Below are 21,901 nucleotides of genomic sequence, written 5' to 3' on the forward strand. Positions count from 1 at the left end.
CGTGCGCATGCGTGCTTTGCTGCGCGGGTGTGTAAAAAAAAAATCAGCTGTGCTGCCCAGACAGCTGAAAAGCGCTGTGCATGGGTTTGCAGCATTTGAAAAGCCTCTTTTTTCCTGCTTTTTCAACCTCAGCTGTGTTGCGCAAAGCAGCTGAGGTTGAAAAAGCAGGAAATAAAGGACAGGTAAGAGCCCGGGTGGGTGGATGGGCCAAACAGTAGCAAACACAGAACCGGTTCGGTGTCTGCTGCTCTTCAGAGCTACAGATTCTATAGAACTGGGCAGAACCGGTAGCATCCCACCTCTGGAACAGAATATATTGTTCCAAATGTTATCTCATTTTGAAATAAATTTTGCTGAGTAACCAAATTACCTGTCTAGAACTCTTGCTGGTTACTGTCTATCAGCAATTGTATTAATTAATAGAAGTTTTACTTCTTCTTAGCACTTAACATACAAAGTTAATAGAATATGTTTGTATTTAAATAGAAATTGACAAATTGACAAATGTTTAAGCAAACTTACTTCTCCAGTTGCATAGAAGTCATTTTTCTGATAATCAGGAAAAAGCTGGAAAAACTGAACAATTGCACTGAAATGCAGATATAGTATCAATTAATACACACACTGAGAAACTGTAGTATAAGCTTAGAATTCACTTTTTGGTCCATGGAGGAAGCCAGATTTGCTTAATGATTACACAGTTCACTTAACATCTGCAGTGGTTCACTTTACAGTCATAATGAAAAATTGGGCATAACTAACTTAACAACCACACAGGCTTAGGAATGGATATTTAGGTTTCAATTTTTGTCATAAGTCAGGACTACCTGTAAATATTAAATAGTTTTTATAAATGTTTTATGTTATTTTTACAACCAAACCATCTTCCCTTTGAATGTAAATATTAAATATATGCAACTCATTCAAAGAGATCCTTCACAACTGTGTTAGCATGAGCAAAGCACCACACCTTGAAGTATTAAAACCAGTCATGCATATCCTATGGAAGTACTGCATGGCTGCTTTGAATGCTCTCCTTGGCTTTCTGTGTGTATTTAACAGTGAGATAATCCTGCACAGCTGCTCCAACAGATGCACACATACATACATGACAAGCAGGGATACATGGATATCTGGAAACAATAAAGAAGCCTTATAAAAGACAACTGCTTTAATACTTCAAAGATTGCTGCAAATGCTTTGCTCGGGTCTAGTTCTAAATCTCTACAAAAAGTTGTGCAGGACTTACTTTTGTGCTTACTTTAATGGAAAAAGGGAGAAATTCAGCTTTAACTTACCTATACAAATCCCTTCCTACATCATCTTCATTTTTCGCATATCCTTTCAGTTCATCTGTAAAACTGAAGCCAGTTCCAACCTGATAGTCAAAGAGAACCAAGACATGTGAGGACAAAGAATTTCAGTTTTTTAATGATGTTTTCCACATCAAATAAAACTTAATTAACTATATAGTTTTTCCCACAGCTATAAATTGTTTTAGTCTGGTTTTGCACTTAGTCTATATCCATGTCTATTCAGAAGTCAATTACATCAATTTCATTAATTTCATCAAGACCAATGGGAAAATTTTTAAATTAGTAAGTTGTCTCGATATTTGTATATTTTTATTATATTGTAAGCCACTCAGAGTTGCCTTGAACCCTGAGATAGATAGCAAATAAATTTAAGGATAAGAGAGGAGGAGGAGGAGGAAATAAGGTAAGATTTCCGATTAGAAAATCTGGATTCCCATTTTTCTCTTTTTTTCAGGAATAACTTATGTGAGTCCTTTTTATGTAGTAGTAATAAACTTTTAGTTATTGATTGGACTGTTGATGTCTGGCTATTTAGTCATTGGCTCTTATTTCCTTGTGCTGCCAAGTCCTCTGCTTTTAAGTACCTGATAGACTGGTGGTAAATCAGCATTACTATTGCTGATAGAAACACTCTTCCTTTAATATGGGGGTGCCTATACCATGATGCTATTCATACTATAAAGAATTGAGTTTGTTCAAGTTTGTATTTTAATTAAAATATTATTCATTCTTAACTTACTGGGTTGTCAATATACAGCATGGAGAACTTAGAGGTCCAAGGAAACTTTCGTTCAGTCACTGTTAAAGGAAGCAAAGCAGAATAAGATTTCAGCTACCATCAATATACCAAACTGGAAATATGAGGTGAATTCGGCTTACCCAAATACATTTTGGATATATCACCCTCCCCCCCGAAATAAAAATAAAATAATAATAATAATAATAATAATATTTCCAAGTATAGGATTTGGGCTCTGAATTCCTGTCTAATGCCTTTATCAATGATGCTAACATAAAACAACTTATGATCAATTCTTCTATATGTTAATCTAAGTTAACATTTCTAATATATTTATCTACATTGTCCTTGTGATTAAAGATATATTTAAAATGCATTGCAGGTAGTCCTCAAGTAGCTGGCTTGGGGACCAAGGCGTGTTCTGCATTCTGAATAATGGATTAGAAAACACCCCACTTCCTCCCTGTGTGAACATTGTTCCCTTCTTTACCATCTTGGTTAATTTAGTTTTAACTTCATTTTAAAGATCTTTATTGTAATTTTAATGTTTTACATTACTGAATAAGCTTACATTGCTTACTCAGTAAGCTGACAATATAGGCAGCTTATAAGTTTATTAAATAAATAAAATAAAGTTATTACCATAATTGAACCCGCAATTTTAATTGTACGTCATGATGGCTATAAAAAGGATTATCACGTGACCGGATTCAATTATAGAACCATTTTTTGTAGCAGTTATTAAGCAAATACAGTGGTTATACAAGCAAACCAATTGTTCAAATTGGGATGTGATTTGCTGGAAACTAGAAGGAAATACATGTTTCTGATAAAAATGTTATCAGCATGATCATTTGGCTGCAGAATGCTGCAAATGGCCATAAATCTGGCCTGCTTGCCAAACATCCAAAATATGGTCATGTGACCACAGGTGGGTGAGGCCTGGATTTTGGAACTTTGAAACCAGATTATGTCCCATTTTGGAGGTTTGTTATAACTTCTAACTAAGACTGGACATAAGTCAAGGACTACCTATATGAGATCAGTTTTCATGACTAATTCTACTTTAGTCCAATTAGTAAATTATTTATTTATTTATTGAATTTATATTGCTGCCTATTCTACTTTCAAGTTAATTTTATTTCAGGATGGTGTAACGTGTTAACAGTAACATTTAATTTTAATTAATATGTATATATTCAATACGTTCAACTATGTATTAATCCCACAGTCCATGCATCTAGGATTTTAAGTGTAATTTTGCTTTTATTTTATAACATTTTAATTGAGTGGGGCTCCTTATTTCTTGCCAGTAAAAAACAGAGATTAGTAATATCTAGCAAGTAAACAGGAAACATGACAATGTTATTTGTGCTTAAAGTTTAAAAGATATTATTTTCAAGCTGACAGACTGACCCAAGTTTTGTAACATTGAGTTTTAACCATATTTCATCTTAAACATAAATGTCAGTTTTGCATCAGCAAGTATCCACTTCCTTACTTACACTTAAAATTTTGGGGGAAAATGAATTGTAAAAAAAATGAATATTCAGAAATGAAAATAAAAATACTCCCATGTACTACACTAGAAACAAATAAAATACTTGCAAGAGAGGTTCTTCTGAACAACATATGGCCCATGTTCAACAAAGAGGCCAAACATAGATGTTCCTCCAGGTCCACCTTGGAGCCATAGTAAGACAGGAGCCTTTTCTGGCTGATCCTGAAACCATAAGAACAAAAAGATTGGAACTATTGTTGCATGTGCTGAAATACTGTGTTTATTTTAACAGATTATAAGGGTTAGGGTTGTCACAGTTTTATTTTATTCTACTTGATCTTCCATATCATGGTTGTTATCAAATTCATTATGTGTGATGACTGTTAGGAATATAAGTCACCTAACAGGTATTTGGGTTAGAAATATATAAACCAGGATAAACATTTTAAAACTGTATCTTTAAGAAAATGCAAAACTGTAATTAGGTGTGGTTTCTCAAACGGCCATATGATGGAGCCAGAAATCTGGTTTGTTTTAGTCTGAGTCTCAGAAGAGAGTGTGAGTGTATCACTGTTTCCTTCTGTTGGAAAGAGTTGCTGTTCTTCCATTTCTTCTAATTGACTGATATTACTGGATTTAATGTAAGTCTGATACTGAACTGTTTTTTGACACTGGACTTTGATATTTGGATTATCCCTGGATTGAAAACTGACTGATTTAACTTGTGAATGACTTTGGATTGCTTATTTTGGACTTTGCTTAAACCTTTCTGGAAGTAAAAAAAACCCTACATTTACTGTACAGTGTATCTGTGTGCTCTGTGTGTATTATTCAAACACTTCTCTCAAATACATGTATGCGCTCATTTTCCTAACGGGGAATTACCTCAACAATGACTCTCATGGATGCTTCCCCAGATACCACTCTAGAATGTCACCTTGAAGTAGGATGAACCAGTTCCAAGCATGTCTGGAGGGGAGATGGTCAATGGTTCCAAGTATCCTTTTGGGAGGGATTTGTCTGAAGCATAGCTGCAAAAGAGCTGCCTGAAGCTTCATGTGGGAAAAGCACACAACTGCAGCCAGTCAATGATGAAGAAGAGGAACTGCTTTTTGCATTTGATCCAAGAACAAGTAGAACAGAGAAAAGGCAGGAACAAAGAAGGTCAGCAAGATTACTCATGAGAAGAAAGCCTCACCCTTCTTGATATGCTGAAACAGAAGCTGGCTATTTAAAGACAAGCAGACAGATGGCAGTGATGATGGGAATGTGTTCATTTTGTAACTCTTGTGTTTTCTAGTCGTTATGATTGCTGCCTTGCTTTGGAATGACATTGTGCCTTGACTTGGATCGTGCCTTGTGAACGTTGGACATTTTTTGCCTCGTAAACCTTCTTTTACTGTGGATTTAATTTTGCCTGGTGGGCTAATTTTGATTGGGAAATTTTCAACTGCCTCATGGACTCATGGCCATTGCTCTGTGAACTAGCATTGGTCTGCTTGTGGCTGGATTTAATTGGGATAGTTTGGGGTTTTTGGTGGTCGTTTAGGAATACTAACAAACCCACTAAACCACTGTTAAGTGTGTGTGTGTGAGAGAGAGAGAGAGAGAGCAGGACAGTACAATATGAGGGTTTTTGACTACTATTCTTAAATGGGGCATTGGTGCTTACCTGATATGCCTATTCTCAGTGAGCTGTGAAGAACATCCAGGCATGGGAGGTGCTTCTGTCTCTCATTTTATAGGCTGAACTAATTTCTGAGGACACTCCTTCTTGTGGCTCCTCCCTAGTGTCCCCAGTTTTGGCAAAATTGAAGTGATAAGTTCACAGTTGTTCTCTTTCATCTTTGCTCTGCATAGTTGGCCAGGAACCACACCAGACAGCCTCTGGGTGGGGCTGGATGTTCTTCACAACTCACTGAGAATGGGCATATCTGGTAAGCACCAACGCCCCTTCTTCAGATGAGTTGCTCAGAGCATCCAGGCATGGGACATACCAAAGCTGGTGTGTCCTACAGGAGGGTCTCCATCTGGTTTAGAGTCCCCCTTTTACATGTGGACCCTTTGTAATAACTGTCTGCCAAAGGCTGATTCCGCAGAAGCAAAAATGTCCAGTTTATAGTGCCTTATGAAAGGCAACAGTGACACCACATTGCCGCCCTACAGATCTCGTCGACTGACGCTTGAGGAGCCCAAGCCGCCAAAGTTGCAGCACTCCTAGATGAGTGTGCCATAATACCTGTTGGTACGGGCAGTGACTGTGCTTCGTAAGTTTTTGCAATCATGGCTCAGAGCCACCTGCCAACTGCCGATGAGTAGAAGGTTGAAAGGAGACGAAGAGGGACTCCGTCTTCCTAAACGAGGCAGTCCTGTTTATGTAGATATGGAAGGCATGTCATACATCTAATAGATGCCATTGTCACTTTAGACCGTGAGCTGGTTTAGGACAGAAGTTGGGGAGTATCAACTCCTGTGCTCTGTGGAATCGAATTAATTTTGGGAATGAAGGTTGGATCTAAGCAAAGACTACTCTGTTGGAATGAAAAGTAGAGAGATCTTGTCTCACCTACAGGGCGGCTAGCTCAGAAATTCTTCTTGCAGATGTTATCACTACTAAGAACACTAAGTAGGTGGAGACTCGTGGTTCTCAGAGACTCAAAAGGTTGTTTTGTGAGTGCTGTGAAAACCTTGTTTAGATCCCAGGTGGTGTATCTGTGTACCACTGGGGGTCTCAGATTAATGGCCCCATGGAGAAAACTGCATATTCTTGGGTGATGAGCGAGGGATCGTAAATCACCACAGGGAATGACTGATGCTAAGGCCACCATCTGTCTATGTAAGGTGTTTGGTGAGAGTCCTTTGTCTAAACCTTCCTGGAGAAAGTCCAGTATTTGAGCCACCGATGGAGATATGGGGTCTATTTTTACCTTGTCCCATCACCTGCAGAAGATATTCCAGGTAGCATTGTATATACAGTTGGTGGACGGACATCTGGCCACATGGATCATTGAGATGACTTTATTGAAGAGTTTCTTGCCTTTTAGGAGTCTCCACTCAAGCGCCATATGGCTAGGTGTAGCCACTGTAGGTCCAGATGTTGAATTGGACCCTGTGTGAGTGAGACACTGTCCGGCGGAATTCTCCATGGATCTGTGATCAATAGATCCCTGAGATCCGTCAGCCATGGACATCTGGGCCAGTATGGTGCCAGCAACAAAAGTTCTGATCTCTCCTCCAGAAGTTTCTGGAAATCAGCAGGACAGGAGGGAAGGCATGTAAGAGACCTCGAGGCCAGAGGCAGCATAGAGCGTTGACTCCCTCCACTCCTTGTGTTGGAAATCTGGAAAAGAGCCTCAGGAGCTGCACGTTGAGGGCCGAGGCAAAGAGGTCCAGGATCAGTTGGCTGAAACGTGTGACATCTCCTGGAAGAGTCTCGGGTGCACGTGCCACACTGACCAGATCATGCAATACAGGAAGACAATTACACGAGCTGGAACAAATTGTGTCAGTGTCTTCCCAAGACAATGTTTCGTTGTTGTTTGAGACAGAGCAGCTAGAAGATATATCAGAAGATGAGGGTTTTGGCCCCAGATCAACCGATATTCACAGGGCTAATCTGCCCATACCTATTTAAGCCCTTATTATTTAAGGCAGAAAACACAGCATGCCTCAACAATCTGACCACTATCTCCCAACCACCTTCAGCACAGGAGGAGTCGGATGGCTTAATTATTTCACAACCTATCAATGAGGCAGAGATTATTCCCGTGCCGCAAATGTTCAATGATATAGTCAAGAAGCAGTGGACCTCCACAGGCACTTATCCCAACCCAATGGGATATGATAAATTCTACAACCTAGCGCCAGATTTTTCTGGTAATATCACTCACCCTTTAAAAATCCTCTTTAAAAAGTAACTGTTACAAAACAAAAAAAGAATTTTGCAAAAGTCCTATTTCCTTGAATCAGTATAAAGAAAACTGCCTTGTTATCTTTTTAACAAGTGATCTAATCACTAATTGTAATCAAAGTTCTAACTTCTTATCAAATGTTTATGTATGCTTATGCCCACATGCAGAAATACCTCGATACAATGCTCTCCTGTGTCAATCGTTCAATTCCCAATGGAAACAGTTGGTCTGTGTTTGCCTACTTTTAGGTAGGCTGTAAATCCTGCTTTGTTTAGGCTAGTCTTTGATGGGTTTAAGGTAGTATTCTACTCTCTAAATGTTTCAACATGAGTTGCCCTGTTCTTAATTCGATTGTTTTGATAAGGGAATGTTTTTACAGCTGCATAAAGCCAGAAGGGAACCTTTCAGACAGAAAGATTCATAAATATTTTAAAAAAATCAAACACCTGCACAGTCTTTAATTGTTGATATTCAGATAAAAGAAAGTTGCAGATTTTATAATAAGAGACAGAAAAGCATAAAGCTATGTCCCTAAATGCATGTGGAACAGATCTAGATTATCTGAAACTCTATTACGAAACTCTAGACTAACAAAATCTGCTCAAAGGTAAACTAGCATAATAGAATGAAGTGTAACTCCAAAACAATGTTTCTCCCAGGATTTCTATACATTGCAATTTGAAAATAAAAATAATAAAACCTTAAGAAACCTTGAGAAATTTCAGGGATATTTATTTCATTATTATTTTTTCATGATTACCTGAGTAAGTCCTGGGGAAAAGCATTCAGATTCTCCTCTAAATAAAACATTATTGCCAATCCTTTTTTCCCTATCTTTTATCCATTATATCAAATGATTATAAATAAAATAAACTCAAGAATATAGCCACCACCATCATACCAGCTGAGATTACAACTGCATTGTTAACATAACAATTCATGTTTTAACTTTAACTTGTATTGGTATTCTTGTTCAAAACTATATTTTCCACATATCCCAAGGACCCTTAGAATTTACAGCATGCTAATATGCCTTTCAGAAATGTAAAACATTATATGCTGACTGGCATAACTCAGAGTAATTCATGTCCTTTTCAAGTACTTCACAATGGTTAGATTTACACATGGTACCAAACTATATGATGCCTTATTTGATTTTGACTTAATAATCTATGTGAATCTCAGCTACTGTACCATGGTTTTATAAATCATGACTTATAAGTTAGCACAATAATCAAATATTTGCAATATTTGTTATTTGTATCTTTGAATATATACATACCTCCCATTACCACTTTTTCTCTCAAACATCGATAATTAAACAACAGATTGTCATTATGCATCTAATCAGGAAACAATTTCAAGATACTTTATAAATGCAATTTTCCAGTTTATATGGGAATGGGGAAGGGAGCTCAATCACATCACTGATTATTTTTCAATTAAAAAATAAAGTAAATCTGATGTCATCTTTTAAATTATCCAGATGTTACATTCAAATTTTATTTTGTCTATGCATCATGAGTTTGTGTATGTATCAAAACAATTAAGGTGCTTTCTTTTCCCACCCTTTAACATATTCACATACTATATAACACATTGTGCTATTGACTATAGTAGCCTAGGACTTTCTTTCTGATATAAATCTATTTTTAGCAATATAGAGCTACAGTAATACAAAGATAGTCATTTTTTTAAAAATGATAATGAGAGAATCATTTGTCTAAAAATGATAAATAATGATGTAATCTTTATTTTATAATTAAGTAAATAAATAAACTTCTATGGGCTTAAGATACCTTTAATATCAGATGTACCCACTACACATGGCAACTGCCTTTTTAATTTCATCTTGTATATATATACAATGACAATAGATTATTATTACTTATTATTATATTTTCTAGTTCCAAAAGATGAAAAATATAGTGTACCTACCTGAGCAGGAAAGAACCAGAAGAAAAGGTTACTATTGTAAGTCATGTTGACTGTCAGATAGTCTGAATAACTCTTCACATTAGGTCCTGGGAAATGTTCCACTAGGCTTAGTTGCCTTCCTTTGAAAGAATGATCAATCGTTATCATTTTTTTAAATGAAGGATTGGACAAGAATTTAAGAGTCTGAATAGATATATATATTTGTTTTCGTAGATTTTCATGGGTACAGGTAGGCAGGTTTAGGCGTGTTTGGGTCTTTTCCTCTCAATCTTACACGGGAAAAGACCTGCATATATATATGCAGGTCTTTTCCCGTGTAAGATTGAGATGTGGGAAAATACCCAAAGAAACCTAAATACCACACATATAAATATCCGCAAAAATGTAACACATACACACACACACACACACACACACACACACACACACACACACTATATCTGACTTGTGCATACGAAGCTTAACATTTTCATTAGTCCAATCATTTTAATGCATGGTTGTTTGGCTTGTTTGAGCCTCATTCAATGAACAAAAATTGTCATGGGCCACATATAAAATATATATGATGTATAAAAATAACAAACTTCCTTTATCTTTTAATATTTTTATTATCTTGTGGGGCCACATTACCAGTTGTCCAGTGCCACATGAGGCCTGTAGAATATGGTTTGGACATAACTACTCTAATGTTTACACAATTACCTAGAAAAAAATATTTACTTGTAAAAAAATAAAAAATATTTTAATGTTTTAATTATTTAAATTTTGTACCACTTTTACTAATTAAGGAGTGACAGTGAAAAACTGGGATAGACATCCTGAGGTACTCAACTTCATTTAAGTATTGTGATGATCTGGGTTGTTTATAAATATACTTTCTCTTGCTGTAATGACGGATTTTAAAAAATGCATGTTTAGGTTACAAGAAAGACAAAATGAATAAAAAAGCCCAACTTTTGGTAATTTGCCAGTAAATATACTGACTCAGATTGATATGACAACAGTTAAGAAAGTTTACATCCTCCTTTTCATGGGAAGTCACAATTATACCTATCACACAATGCTGGCTTTGCGTTCTTAATTTAGAGCTTTAAGATTAAAAAAAAACTTCACTTAAAAGTTGTAACAATAGTAAGTTTGCACCATTACCCCCCACTTATGAAAAGTATGAAAGGATTCCAGTTCTTCTGATTTTTTGTAAAACAGTATTGTCTCTTTGGCAACTGAAAACACAATACATTTAAAAGTTTTGTTTTCTTCAACTTGTATCCATACAGATATCCAGATTGCAACATGACCTCTGGCAAATGTTTAAAAAAAAAAGACTGAAAATCTGTCTGCATTTTTACTCTATGGACCTGGGTGGTCCAGAGTCCAAACAATGATAGAAAGAGAATAAATGTAAAATACATTCCTCCAATTCAATTTACATTTATGTAAAGTTCCAGTCAAACATAATACTAAGTTTAAAATACATTCTAAAATCTTACTGTTGTAACCACTGGATTTTAATATGAATAAGTATAAACAAATAAACATATGGCAATGAAAAAAGGTGTGGTGGTTATACATGTACTTTTATGCAGTCACAACAGGGAACAGCTGCTACAAAAGGAGGGAAATTGTAAAAGTCACAGCTGCTTGAGCAATCCAATAAAAAGTGCATTTTACAAAACTTCTCTTGGGAATCCTTTGCAGTCTTAGATTCATTATGTGCAGACACTACAGAAAAGCTGAAGACACTGGAAATATTATTTTTCTGCATGATTTAAGTTTTTTAAAAATGTCATCTTTATAAACCAATTTTACCTTCCTCAGTTTTACCACTTTCAATATAAGGTGTTAGAAACAGTGGTTGTCCAGGATCTCCTTGTGATGGTAAAGTATATTTCAGTCTTCTAAAAATACTCCCCATGGCACTCCATCGTACATGGTAACTGCTTAATTCTAAGAAGAAACTCAGGCTTAGCAAAGCCAGTAAAGTCGTTGTTATCTTGCACATCTTTTTACTTGGTTGCCTTGAAAGGAATCAAATAAAGCACTAATTAAAAATGAAGTGGCTACAGTGGTCTTGTCGAAACAATCCAGATTCCAGCGTGCCAACAATATTTCAGGATGGAATGTAATGTTTACTAGAGAATTACTTCCTTTTCTTCTTCTACAGGTAGTTCTCATTTAACAATGGTAACTGGGACTAGCAAGTTTGTTACTAAGCAACATGATCATAAGAGGCAATTCTACAATACCTCACTGACTTATGGCAATCCCAGTTAACCATTGTTAGATGATTCTCATACACTTATAGTATCTTATAATCAAGTGCTCACCATTTGCGACCTCCTGACGAATTCCCATCGTCTTTTCTTGTTAGAAGTGAATATTGCAAATATTGATAACGCAATTACGGATGCTGCAACATCATAATTGTGAGCCAGTTGCTAAGCACCTGAATCACAATCACATGACTGTGGGGACAACTATGAGTTGTCATAAGTTCCCTTCATTCAGTGCCATCATAACTTTGAATGGCTGCTTAGCAAGTGGTCGTTCAAGGAGGACTAGCTGTATCAGTAACAATTAAGGTGCCTGTAATTGTGACATAATCTTGTATATATGGTTACTACAGCTACCATGAAAATGATCAGACTTTATCTAATCAAAAAATAGTTCAAGGAACTATTACAATTATATTATGCCACAACACTGTGATTTGTCTCCCTACCCATTTCTGTACCAAATTTAAATATAAATGGCAGTACTATAAAGCCTAAACAAGTTCAGGTTCTTCCCACTCCACATGCCCAAGCATCTGTGCCATTCTGTAGATCATTTTCAAGTTCTTGTTAGGGATTCCACAAAGTCAAGAAAGGCATTTTTTTCCTCCACAGAGCTTTCCTGTGATCTTGAACATTACTACTTTAAGATTAAATATTATATTTCAACTCCTGCTCTCTGGTTTCATCTATGGATGCATTACTCAGAAGTATTGTTAGGGATGGTACAAAAGTGCTCTTCAGTAAATGCTATAAGACAGCATATTCTCTTGCCTTTGTATGCAAGATGATCTACTGTTGTATTAACAGAACTGGGATTTTTGGGCTCCCTATACAGATCATCAAAAAATCTCAGGTTCTAGATCAAAAAAAATTCCCCAAAGAAAATAGGACAAACAACACATTTCCAAGGAAACTACATAGCCATGTCTACAACTTTTCTAGTGGTCAAACTCGAAGGACACTTTACTGGTTTAAATTATTCCAAGTTTTGAGACCATTGGGATATTCATTGAGGACAACTCTGAGTTTTATCATCCAAACTTCAAATAAGGGTTAAACTAGCTTGATCTACTTCCATAGGCCTCCAAAAAATGAAAACCATATTCATAAATATAAATTTACACGAGAATTCTAGCTTTCTTATACTGTATAGAGATTTTTGTTTGTAACTATAGAAATAACCAGTAATAAGCACCATATGTAATATAAAATTCAGATGCTTGGCAACTGATTCATATTTATGACCGTGTCTGTGTCCCAAGGTCATGTTTCTGGCCAGCAAAGTCAATGGGGGAAGACAGGTTCACTTAACAAACAGATTACTAACTTATCAACTGCAGTGATTCACTTAACAACTGAGACAAGAAAGGTTGTAAAAAGGGGCAAAACTCACTTAACAAATGTCTCACTAACAAAAATGTTGGGCTCAATTGTGGTCATAAGCCAAGGAGCTGTATGACCTTTACATAGCATAGTATCACTTAGCCAAAATTACAAAATGTACGTCATGATCATACAAGCTCCACATTTTCATATTTGCATTGCAATGTCAAAAAACATGTAAACATTGAGGTAAATATCACAGCACAAGTTTTTATCCCTTGATACTCCTTCATCCACCCACAAGACCATGACTCCATGTCACCTACCCAACAGCATTCCATTGCACCATCTGAACTTCTTTCACTATAGCTGGCAGATGGGTAAAAATAGTAACTTTCGGAATTATTTATTTGATTCAGTTTCATTCCAAGCGATATTGTTTTCCTGCTAGCAGTTTTTCTTAAGCAGATCATTTATACTGTGTGCTTTTAAGGCTCTGCATACTGTTCCACAAGTCTTTTTGGATGAATATAAATGAATGCTATTAAATTTTAAATGAAAAGAATTCCCAGAGATTGACTATACATAGTTAATATCATATTTAATTCATCCTTACCTCAACTCTCTCTGTAATGTGATTATATTAGTGTAGTTAACAAGGCTGAAGAAGATCTAACGAAAAAACATCTCTCATTATATTGACATCAGGAGACACCCAGCCTGCTGTGTTATACCTGCTCAACTACCATTCTTTAGTGATCAAAAGAGGACTTTGTCTGTGGTGAGAAATGTAAGGCCCCACTTCTGATGTGTGTTAAGCATATGAAAACCACTCACCTTTATAATTAGGCTTTCCCCAACATTAACTGACAATAATATTTGTCTTTTAATGGATTGATTTCATTCTGGATATTGTTTGGGTTCAGAAGCTACTTTAGTATTCAATTTAAATCAAAACATTAGTATGATTAGTAATAGTAATTATGGTTACCTGTGCTTGATGTGTCATTAATGAGCTTGGAGGGAAGACTGAAAGATTTCTGGTTTTAGTTCTTTCTCAACAAAGTTCAGTGTTTTAAGAAAATGTTCTTGCTATTAAAATCATTTAGAAATGAAAGGTACAACATTAGATCTCCAGTCATACTGGAAAGGAATGGATTTTCAATCAACAGTAACAGAAATGCTTTTAGACTTCTAGGTAATTCTACCCAGGAAACACAAATGAAAGAAGCCCAGATTCAATCAACAGCTATTCCAAATGTACAGAGTTGCCTTCCATTATAAAAAAAAAACTGAACTTGTGATTTCCCAGTACTACAGATCAAAAATACTGTACTTCCTCTTTCAGTTAAACAAAGTTTAAAAGAGGATTGTCAAAATGGGTAATGTCTACTTGTGTTACTGAAAAATTAAATTAAAAACATCTTAATGATTCTTTATTAAGATGATTTTAATTAAACTTTTATGTAAAAGGGTTATGTTCTAAGTTCTTTTTGAAAATGTAATATAATAATTGTCAAAAGAGTATTAAAAGTTATCTATGACTGCTTTCCATATTGTGCCACATACAATTAATCCAGGATCAAGAGTTCTCACTTCTCTGCCCCCAATAAGATATGATTCTTTAACCCAAGCACCAGATTTGCTTTCCTGTGCTTTGTCATACATTCATGTGAAATAGTAAGCTTGTGAATTAATGCTTAGTTGCATTAATTTACAATAAGGAAATATGACTGTAAAAATCAAGAACAGAATTTAGTGTGTAAGATTGTTGAGTAATTTTTCCAATTTCTTTAAAAAATATTTTAACCCAAAGAAATAACTATCTGGTATTATTAAATATCACAATCCTTATTGGCACTTTTTTATACTATATAAAAAGTTTATATAAAGTTGTTCTAGTTAGTAGATTGCATTGCCACCTATGGGTTTTATATGTAGTTCGTTCTTGATGATTTGATATAATATTTGCAAATTGGGTTCATATACAGTATTGCATTGAACTGTAATGTGGTTTACTTGTCTTAGCCTGTTATATAAACTAACTTGCTGTCATTGGTCAAATATGGATTATTCATATTAACTGTAGTCATACATGGCACTACTTGAAAATCAGTGTATATTATATGTATACTGCTAGAATCCAGACAAAAATTTATTAGCACAATAGTACAATTATCAAGGAGATTCTGATTGAAATCCAGCAATTCTTATATAGGGAAAATTTAAGGTAGGCTAATTAGCAACTCAAGTGAATTGAACTACATTACATGCTATTGGCATGATCAATGATTGGGAAGTGTTGAAATTGTAATCCAAAACTTCTAAAATATTCCAGGATTGTGAAAACAAATATTTGATAAACAAATTCTTTTTTATTCTCTTCTGCATACAATTGCTTACATCTGTATACAACTGCATCATTGGAGTAAATTGGTACAGAAATGGAAGTATTAGTCCCAAAGAAAGAGGCATGTATTTCAAATTACCCTTAGACTTTTGAAATATTATAGGCAATTCAAGTATATTGATTTGCAAATAGTATGGTTAGATGATCTCTTATTACATATATTTGGTATAGTAGCATATCCAATCAAAAAATGATTATGAACTGGAATTAATGTCTTAATACACTTTTAGCACCATCATTTCTGCTTTTGTATGATGGTGCTAAAAGTGTATTAAGACATTAATTCCAGTTCCAATCAGTCACTCAGGCACTTTTATAATGTATTAAAATAATTCATTACTGGCAGTGATTAAGCAGGAAATAATATCAAGCTATTGCAAGCTATATGTCTTTTCTAGAATTATCCAGGGTGAGATTCTACCGGTTTGGACTGGTTCTATAGAACTAGTTGTTAAGATTCTGCACAGTTCGGAAAACTAACAAATCGTGCCCCTGGATGGCCCCGCCTCTCTCCGCCCATCCCTTCCTTCCACGCCCAGTCAGTCCTTATCGCACATGCCTGACATCGATAACTGCGTTTTCCCCCACCCAGTCACTCTTAAAAGTATTCCTTTTTTTCTCTCCCAATGATCAGCTGCTCCGATGATCAGGTGTGCTGGGATCCTACTCAGTCTTACTGATTCACCCAGGAGGCTTCCCTGAGGCCCAGGAAGCAAAAAGGGGTGTGGGGGGAGCTGTGGGCCCCCCATGCTCCGTTGTTGGCCTCCTGGGCCTCAGGGAAGCCTCCTGGGAGCAAAAACACCCCCCAGGAGCTTCCTGAGGCCCAGGAGGACAAAAAAAGGAGTGCAGAGGGGTACTGTGCAGCCCCACCAAGCTCCAGTTTTTGCCTTCCTTGGTCTCAAGGAAGCCTCCTGGGAGCAAAACTGCCCCACAGGAGGCTTCCCTGAAGCACAGGAGGCAAAAAAATGGGGTGGGGGGGTGCTGCAAAAAAAAGAAGCCACACCCAACTAGTCACATGGCCATGCCCACCTAGCCACTCGCATCTAGCTCCACCTACAGAACTAGTAGTAAAAATATTTGCATTCCATCCTTAGAATCATCTATTTCCATGCCCTTTCAAGATTTTCACTTCTAGCCCTTCTTGATATGGCTGGATTTGGGGAAATGTGCTGGAAAAGTCACTGAACTACAGAAGTTAGATGAAAATGTTTCTATTTTTCTTTATAATTTCACTATTTTTGTTGGCTTCTGAAGAAGTGGTGCAAACCTGGAATTTTATTACGTTCTGTCTGTCTAATGAAAGTTTGAAAACATCTGTTGCAGGCCATTTATGTATAAGCAAGGAGAGCTCACCAAATGGATTGTCATAAGATCTCAAAATACCCAGTGTATATGTGTAACAAAGAGAGATTATTTTTATGATAAAGAAACTAAAGAAAGAATAAGTTTTATCACAGTATTTCAAAACTGTTTAAAATTGCATTTGCTTGGTGTTAATCTAGACTAATCTTTCAACCAAATATAGAAATATTTGCTGGGGGGAAGGAAGAAGAAGTTATGAAAGTGAAGAAAATGTAAGAAGCGTGCTTTTTTTCGTGCTACAGTCAAAAACATTAGCAAGCAGATGCATATAACTCTTCAGTTTTAGACCCAACACTGATAACATCTTTAAACTGCACAATTATTTGGTATTTCTGTTCCTGCCTGGTCTTTAGATCAATTCACATATGCTAAGTTACCAAAACAAAAATGTAGCAATTTTTCTCAACCTGGTGCCTGCCAGATGTGCTTGATACTGAAAACATTTGGAGAGTACTCCATTGGGAAAGGCTAATGTAAGAGAAATACACACATATCAGCCAGTTTGATCAATCTGTTTTTTTTCCATCCCAGTGAAGCATAGGGCTGTCCAAATAAACTGAATGAACCTCTAATATAGAAAAACTATCATGGAAGGAAGCATAAGTTCTGATCATAGTGTAAATTAGTGGTACTCCCTCTAGTGGCTTATATCTATCCAGGATTTTTCTTTTTCTTTTCAAAACATAGGCTTTGCAGTTTGTAATCATGCTACTTCAAAGATGGCCTCAATCAATTAATGGCAGGAAACCTTGAATAGTTTGAACAGAATGCATGGTCCTCATAGTCCTCTTTTCCCATACACTGTTGCTTTCCTTTCTCCTCCTTCCCCTCTATTTTTCTCTTTCTCAGTATCTATCCATTTGTTCCTAATTAAGCATCTTCTGGTTTCCTAAAGTATCTTTAAGCCCAAGTATTCAATAATTGTAGCTAATCAGGAAGGTTGGAGCCTAGCTTACTAATTATGATAGCAGGGCAAAGAAATGTTCTTTTTGCAAGATTGCAATTATGACAGCATCATGTGTCTTTTTATTACTGATGCTAATTAATTAATTAAAAAAAAAACTTTGGAGGTTTTATCCCAATATCACAGGTCACGGTCCTTAGTGCTACATGGTAAACCATGTGCAGAATAGTTTCAATAAGTTACAACTGACTTTGCCCAAACCAAATAAACTATAGTATGATTTAGAATTGTACATGAAATCTACATTTGCCCAAACAGGCAATATTCAATTCTGAAGTACTTCTCTGCCTTTTTTCCAATCTACCTTATTTTGGGGAGAACATTTAAAGAGCTTCATTTTTTTTTTATGGAATAAGAGTTTCAAATACCTGCCTGCTATTCCTGCTTTTCATTCCCCATATCTTCTCTCTCACTTTTCTTAAATCCCAAGCATCATGTTGAAGGATTTCCCACATTACCAAAAACCAGTCAGCTTTATTTTTGGAAGTAGCTCTTTATTTGAACTTCCAAATACATTTAATATATTTAACTTCTAAATACAGGTAGTCCTTGACTTACAATCACAATTGAGTCCAAAATTTCTGTTGTGAAATGAGACGTTGATAAGTGAATTTTGCTCCATTTTAATGATCTTTCTTACCACAATTAAGTGAATCACTGCAGTTAAGTTAGTAATATGGTTAAGTAATTCTTGCTTTGTCATTGACTTTGCTTATCAGGAGGTTGCAAAAGTTGATCACATGACCCTGGGACACTGCAACTGTCATAAATATGATTCAGTTGTCAAGCATCTGATTTTTGATCACATGACAAGGGAGATGCTATTAATGATCATAAGTGTGAAAAAACGGTCACAAATCACTTTTTTCAATCCCATTGTAACTTTTAAGGGTCACTATCTGTGGATTACTTTCATGAGAATCAATTTAACATAACACTTCAGTTTATGATAGGAAAATTGTCCAAAGAGGGGACATTCTTTTCCATATACACTAATTGTGCTGTCTAGACAGTGAATTGGATAGTTAGGTAGCAATTGTGAATTCTGTCTGTAATAAAAACATTGAGTAAAATGTTATCAAAGGCTATGGAATGCACGTGTAAAATTGTTGTTTTCATCTGAAAGGATTTTGAAATGTTACATGCACTTTTGTAAGGACGGATGAGGAAAAAACTTAAGATTGGCCACAAATGCTCCAAATAATTGTTCCTTGTAAGGAGACAACACTCTCTGGCAGGTTAAGTGTTTTGGAAAATGAGGCAATAGCCATATTGCTCAAAACATGGTGATCTGAATGTGCATGCTTCCTTTTCTAATCACTTTCAGAAATTGCTTGCTAATTGTTTTTCAGCTATTAGAAATCTTTGGATACATACAGTTTACAGCACCTGATGAGTTTCCCTCAATTCTTCCTAAGTTTTAACTATAGTTTTAGAAATATTTTTTTTAAATAAATAGCAAAAGAGTGAATAAAACTTTGAGTTTTGAGAGTTACAAATAGAATATAAACTTCAAGATAAATTTGAAATAAGATTTTGGAATTAATTATAAAAATTCTTTCCTATGGAAAACACTTTTGTTTTTTAAATTATTTTAAGTAGATAGAAGGAATTAGAAGTTAATTAAAGGAGGACACTCAACTTCAACTTACTAAGAAGAATGAAGCAAAATATTTTAATATGGGACATACCGAAGGACATTTTTGAACAACGGACTAAAAAATTTTTTAGAAGTGTGCACCTCTGTAGTGTTTTAACAGATGTTATGGAAAATGAATGATCAGACATGATTCAGACTAATTTGAAAATGGGTTTTAAAATGACAATATGAAAGTTGAATATATGAATATATAACATATATATAACACTGAATATATAACATAAACCAATTGACATCTTAATAATTGAAATGGATATGCTTATTTGCAAATAATCATATCCATTTCAATTGTATACTTTTCCTTTATAGGATTTATATGAGGCTTATTAAAGCTTTCATGAATTTTGTGAGGAGGAAGAAAGAAAAAAATGAAAAGAAATCAAGTTTTAGAAATGCGTAAGAACATCAATTTGCTGTCCTAGAAACCAAAACATTGCAGGTTCTAGTCCAGCCTTAGGCATGAAAGCTGCTGGATGTCCTTTGGCCAATCCTTTTTTCTTAGCCCAACCTACCTCACAGGATTGCTGTGGAAAATAAAAAGAGCAAGGAGTATTAGATATGTACACTATACTGAGTTACTTATAAAGTAACAAAGGCTTATAGATAAAAATGTAATAAATAAAAATAATTTGAAAGATCAAGATTGTTAGAAGTAAAAAGGAACAAAAAGTTGGTTTATTTGAGATTAAAATGGATGTTATCTCAAATAATGCTTAATGGACTTTTGCAGACATCAGAATACAGTAACAAGTTTTTGTTTATAGATAAGAAATGGGGTATGAGAAAGATCCTTTATTGTATTCTTAAGAGAAGTAATCAGTAAAATTGCTTATATTTTTGTGATGGAGGAAAAATTATATATATAATTATAATTATATATAATTATATATATATATATATTCTTTACTTACTAAAACAGGTTGTCAATTTAAACTGGTATTTAATAAGTCAGCTATACATTCAACCTTACACAACTTCTTCAAATCTTGTTTCCTGTCACAAGGGCCATTAAAGAATCACCACTCCTAAATTTAGAGAGTTCCCTGTTTTTAACTCTCAGGGGCCTTCTTTTAACCCAATCTGGGGCTTCAAACAACCGTATTTATTAGGAAATCCCCACTAATCTCAATGGAATTTGAGTACAATAGGCTTATGGTGGTCAATGTCCAACGTGTTTGTTTTGAATAAAAGGATTTATGTTTTCTCTATTTGAACCAGGCCTCTTTCAGGGCCCTCTCAGTGGAAGACACAGGAGGAAAGGAAAGAAAACGACTCCTCGATATTCCATAATAAAACCCAATTCTGAGAAATTGCTAACTCGGGAAGGCCTTTCCAGTCAAATTGGAAGACTTAGGAAAATAAGAAAAGACCTAGGAAAAGAACGCAATAGCGTTCTTTTTCTAAATTAAACGCGGCAATTCCACATATTTTACAGCAGGTTTTTCCTAGCCGCGCGGAGGCGATCCTGCGCTTCGGAATTGTTCCGCCTTTCTTCACACATCTGGGAAAGGTAGCGCAGCCGGAGCGGATCCAATCAGCATCTGCAAGTCCAAGCAGAGCCTTCCGTTCCCTCACTTCCCGGATGCCAGTTGTTTTCCTATGACGGCTGGCTGCGCTAATTTACAAGAGTTTACTCATTCCTATAATTCCAATGTACCAATATAATCGACTTTACTCACCAGTTTCAAACGATCTGGAATTCTGGGGGAGAAAAAGCCGACAGCAATTCTTTGAACCTATTATAACTCCGTTGCTGAAAGGAAAGGCGGGCGCAAAAAAATCAGCCTGCCCACTTTTTAACCCGTGGCGCACGCCCTTCTTTAAAGTGAAACGGGCTTACCGGCATCGGAATAGGCTTCAAGTCTTCAATAACTCGTGCCACGTTTTTGTGCAAGGTTCCACCAGATCTGGGTTGATACCAGAAGACAGCAAGCTGTGTAGAAAATGGTAACTCTAACGGTTTGGATTTTTGCAGTTCATATCTGGTATAGCGAAACTAAACAAAAATGAAAGAACTAGATATAAAGGAAGATAAATACGTTAGAAGCTGCATTATGGATAATTAATTACGTGTTTTAAAATCATGAAGTATTTCCCATATTGGTCACATAGTGCACCACACAAAGGCGCAAGGAATCTCTTGTCTCCTAGTTTTGGATTTATATAGGACATATAGCTCAAACCCCATTAGGTTATTGGAAAAGTAGGGCTGTATCACAAGAGTTTAATGAATTCAATTTATCAAATGAATATGGCAGAATAAGTAAAGGCTTATTAGGAATACAAGACCCTTAAAATGGATTTCAAAATGGGTAAATGGATAAAATCCTAGATAGTATCCTTCTAAAGACCTAAAGTTGACATTTGACAACAATTACAGATACAGATTGTTAGATCGGGTACAAAGGAGACGTGAGACAAGTGCGCTTCAAGCTCTTTATTTTTTGTTAAGATCTGTACAAGATCTTGGAGCCGCGGCAGCCCTTCATATAGGGATTGCT

The 21,901-nt window shown here is 35.7% G+C and overlaps 1 protein-coding gene across 2 annotated transcripts in view; it reads right to left on the reverse strand.

The window, feature by feature from the left end:
- Positions 1-21,167, reverse strand: part of CPVL (carboxypeptidase vitellogenic like) — a 41,603-nt gene extending 20,436 nt beyond the window's left edge. The window contains exons 1-8 of one of the 2 annotated variants that reach the window (XM_087915965.1): positions 21,080-21,167; positions 13,996-14,096; positions 11,215-11,423; positions 9,406-9,524; positions 3,664-3,778; positions 2,056-2,114; positions 1,299-1,378; positions 523-589 (exon numbers count right to left, since the gene is read on the reverse strand). In XM_087915965.1, coding sequence (XP_087772091.1) covers positions 523-589; positions 1,299-1,378; positions 2,056-2,114; positions 3,664-3,778; positions 9,406-9,524; positions 11,215-11,407 — 633 coding nt within the window. In that variant the 5' untranslated portion in view covers positions 11,408-11,423; positions 13,996-14,096; positions 21,080-21,167. The remainder of the gene's footprint in view (positions 1-522; positions 590-1,298; positions 1,379-2,055; positions 2,115-3,663; positions 3,779-9,405; positions 9,525-11,214; positions 11,424-13,995; positions 14,097-21,079) is intronic. The other variant, XM_026708210.2, reaches the window with a different exon arrangement.
- Between the last annotated feature and the right edge of the window lie 734 nt (positions 21,168-21,901).

Source organism: Pseudonaja textilis, chromosome Z, assembly GCF_049901715.1.
Source record: "Pseudonaja textilis isolate UNSWEBS1 chromosome Z, rPseTex1.2, whole genome shotgun sequence".
Lineage (NCBI taxonomy): Eukaryota > Metazoa > Chordata > Lepidosauria > Squamata > Elapidae > Pseudonaja > Pseudonaja textilis.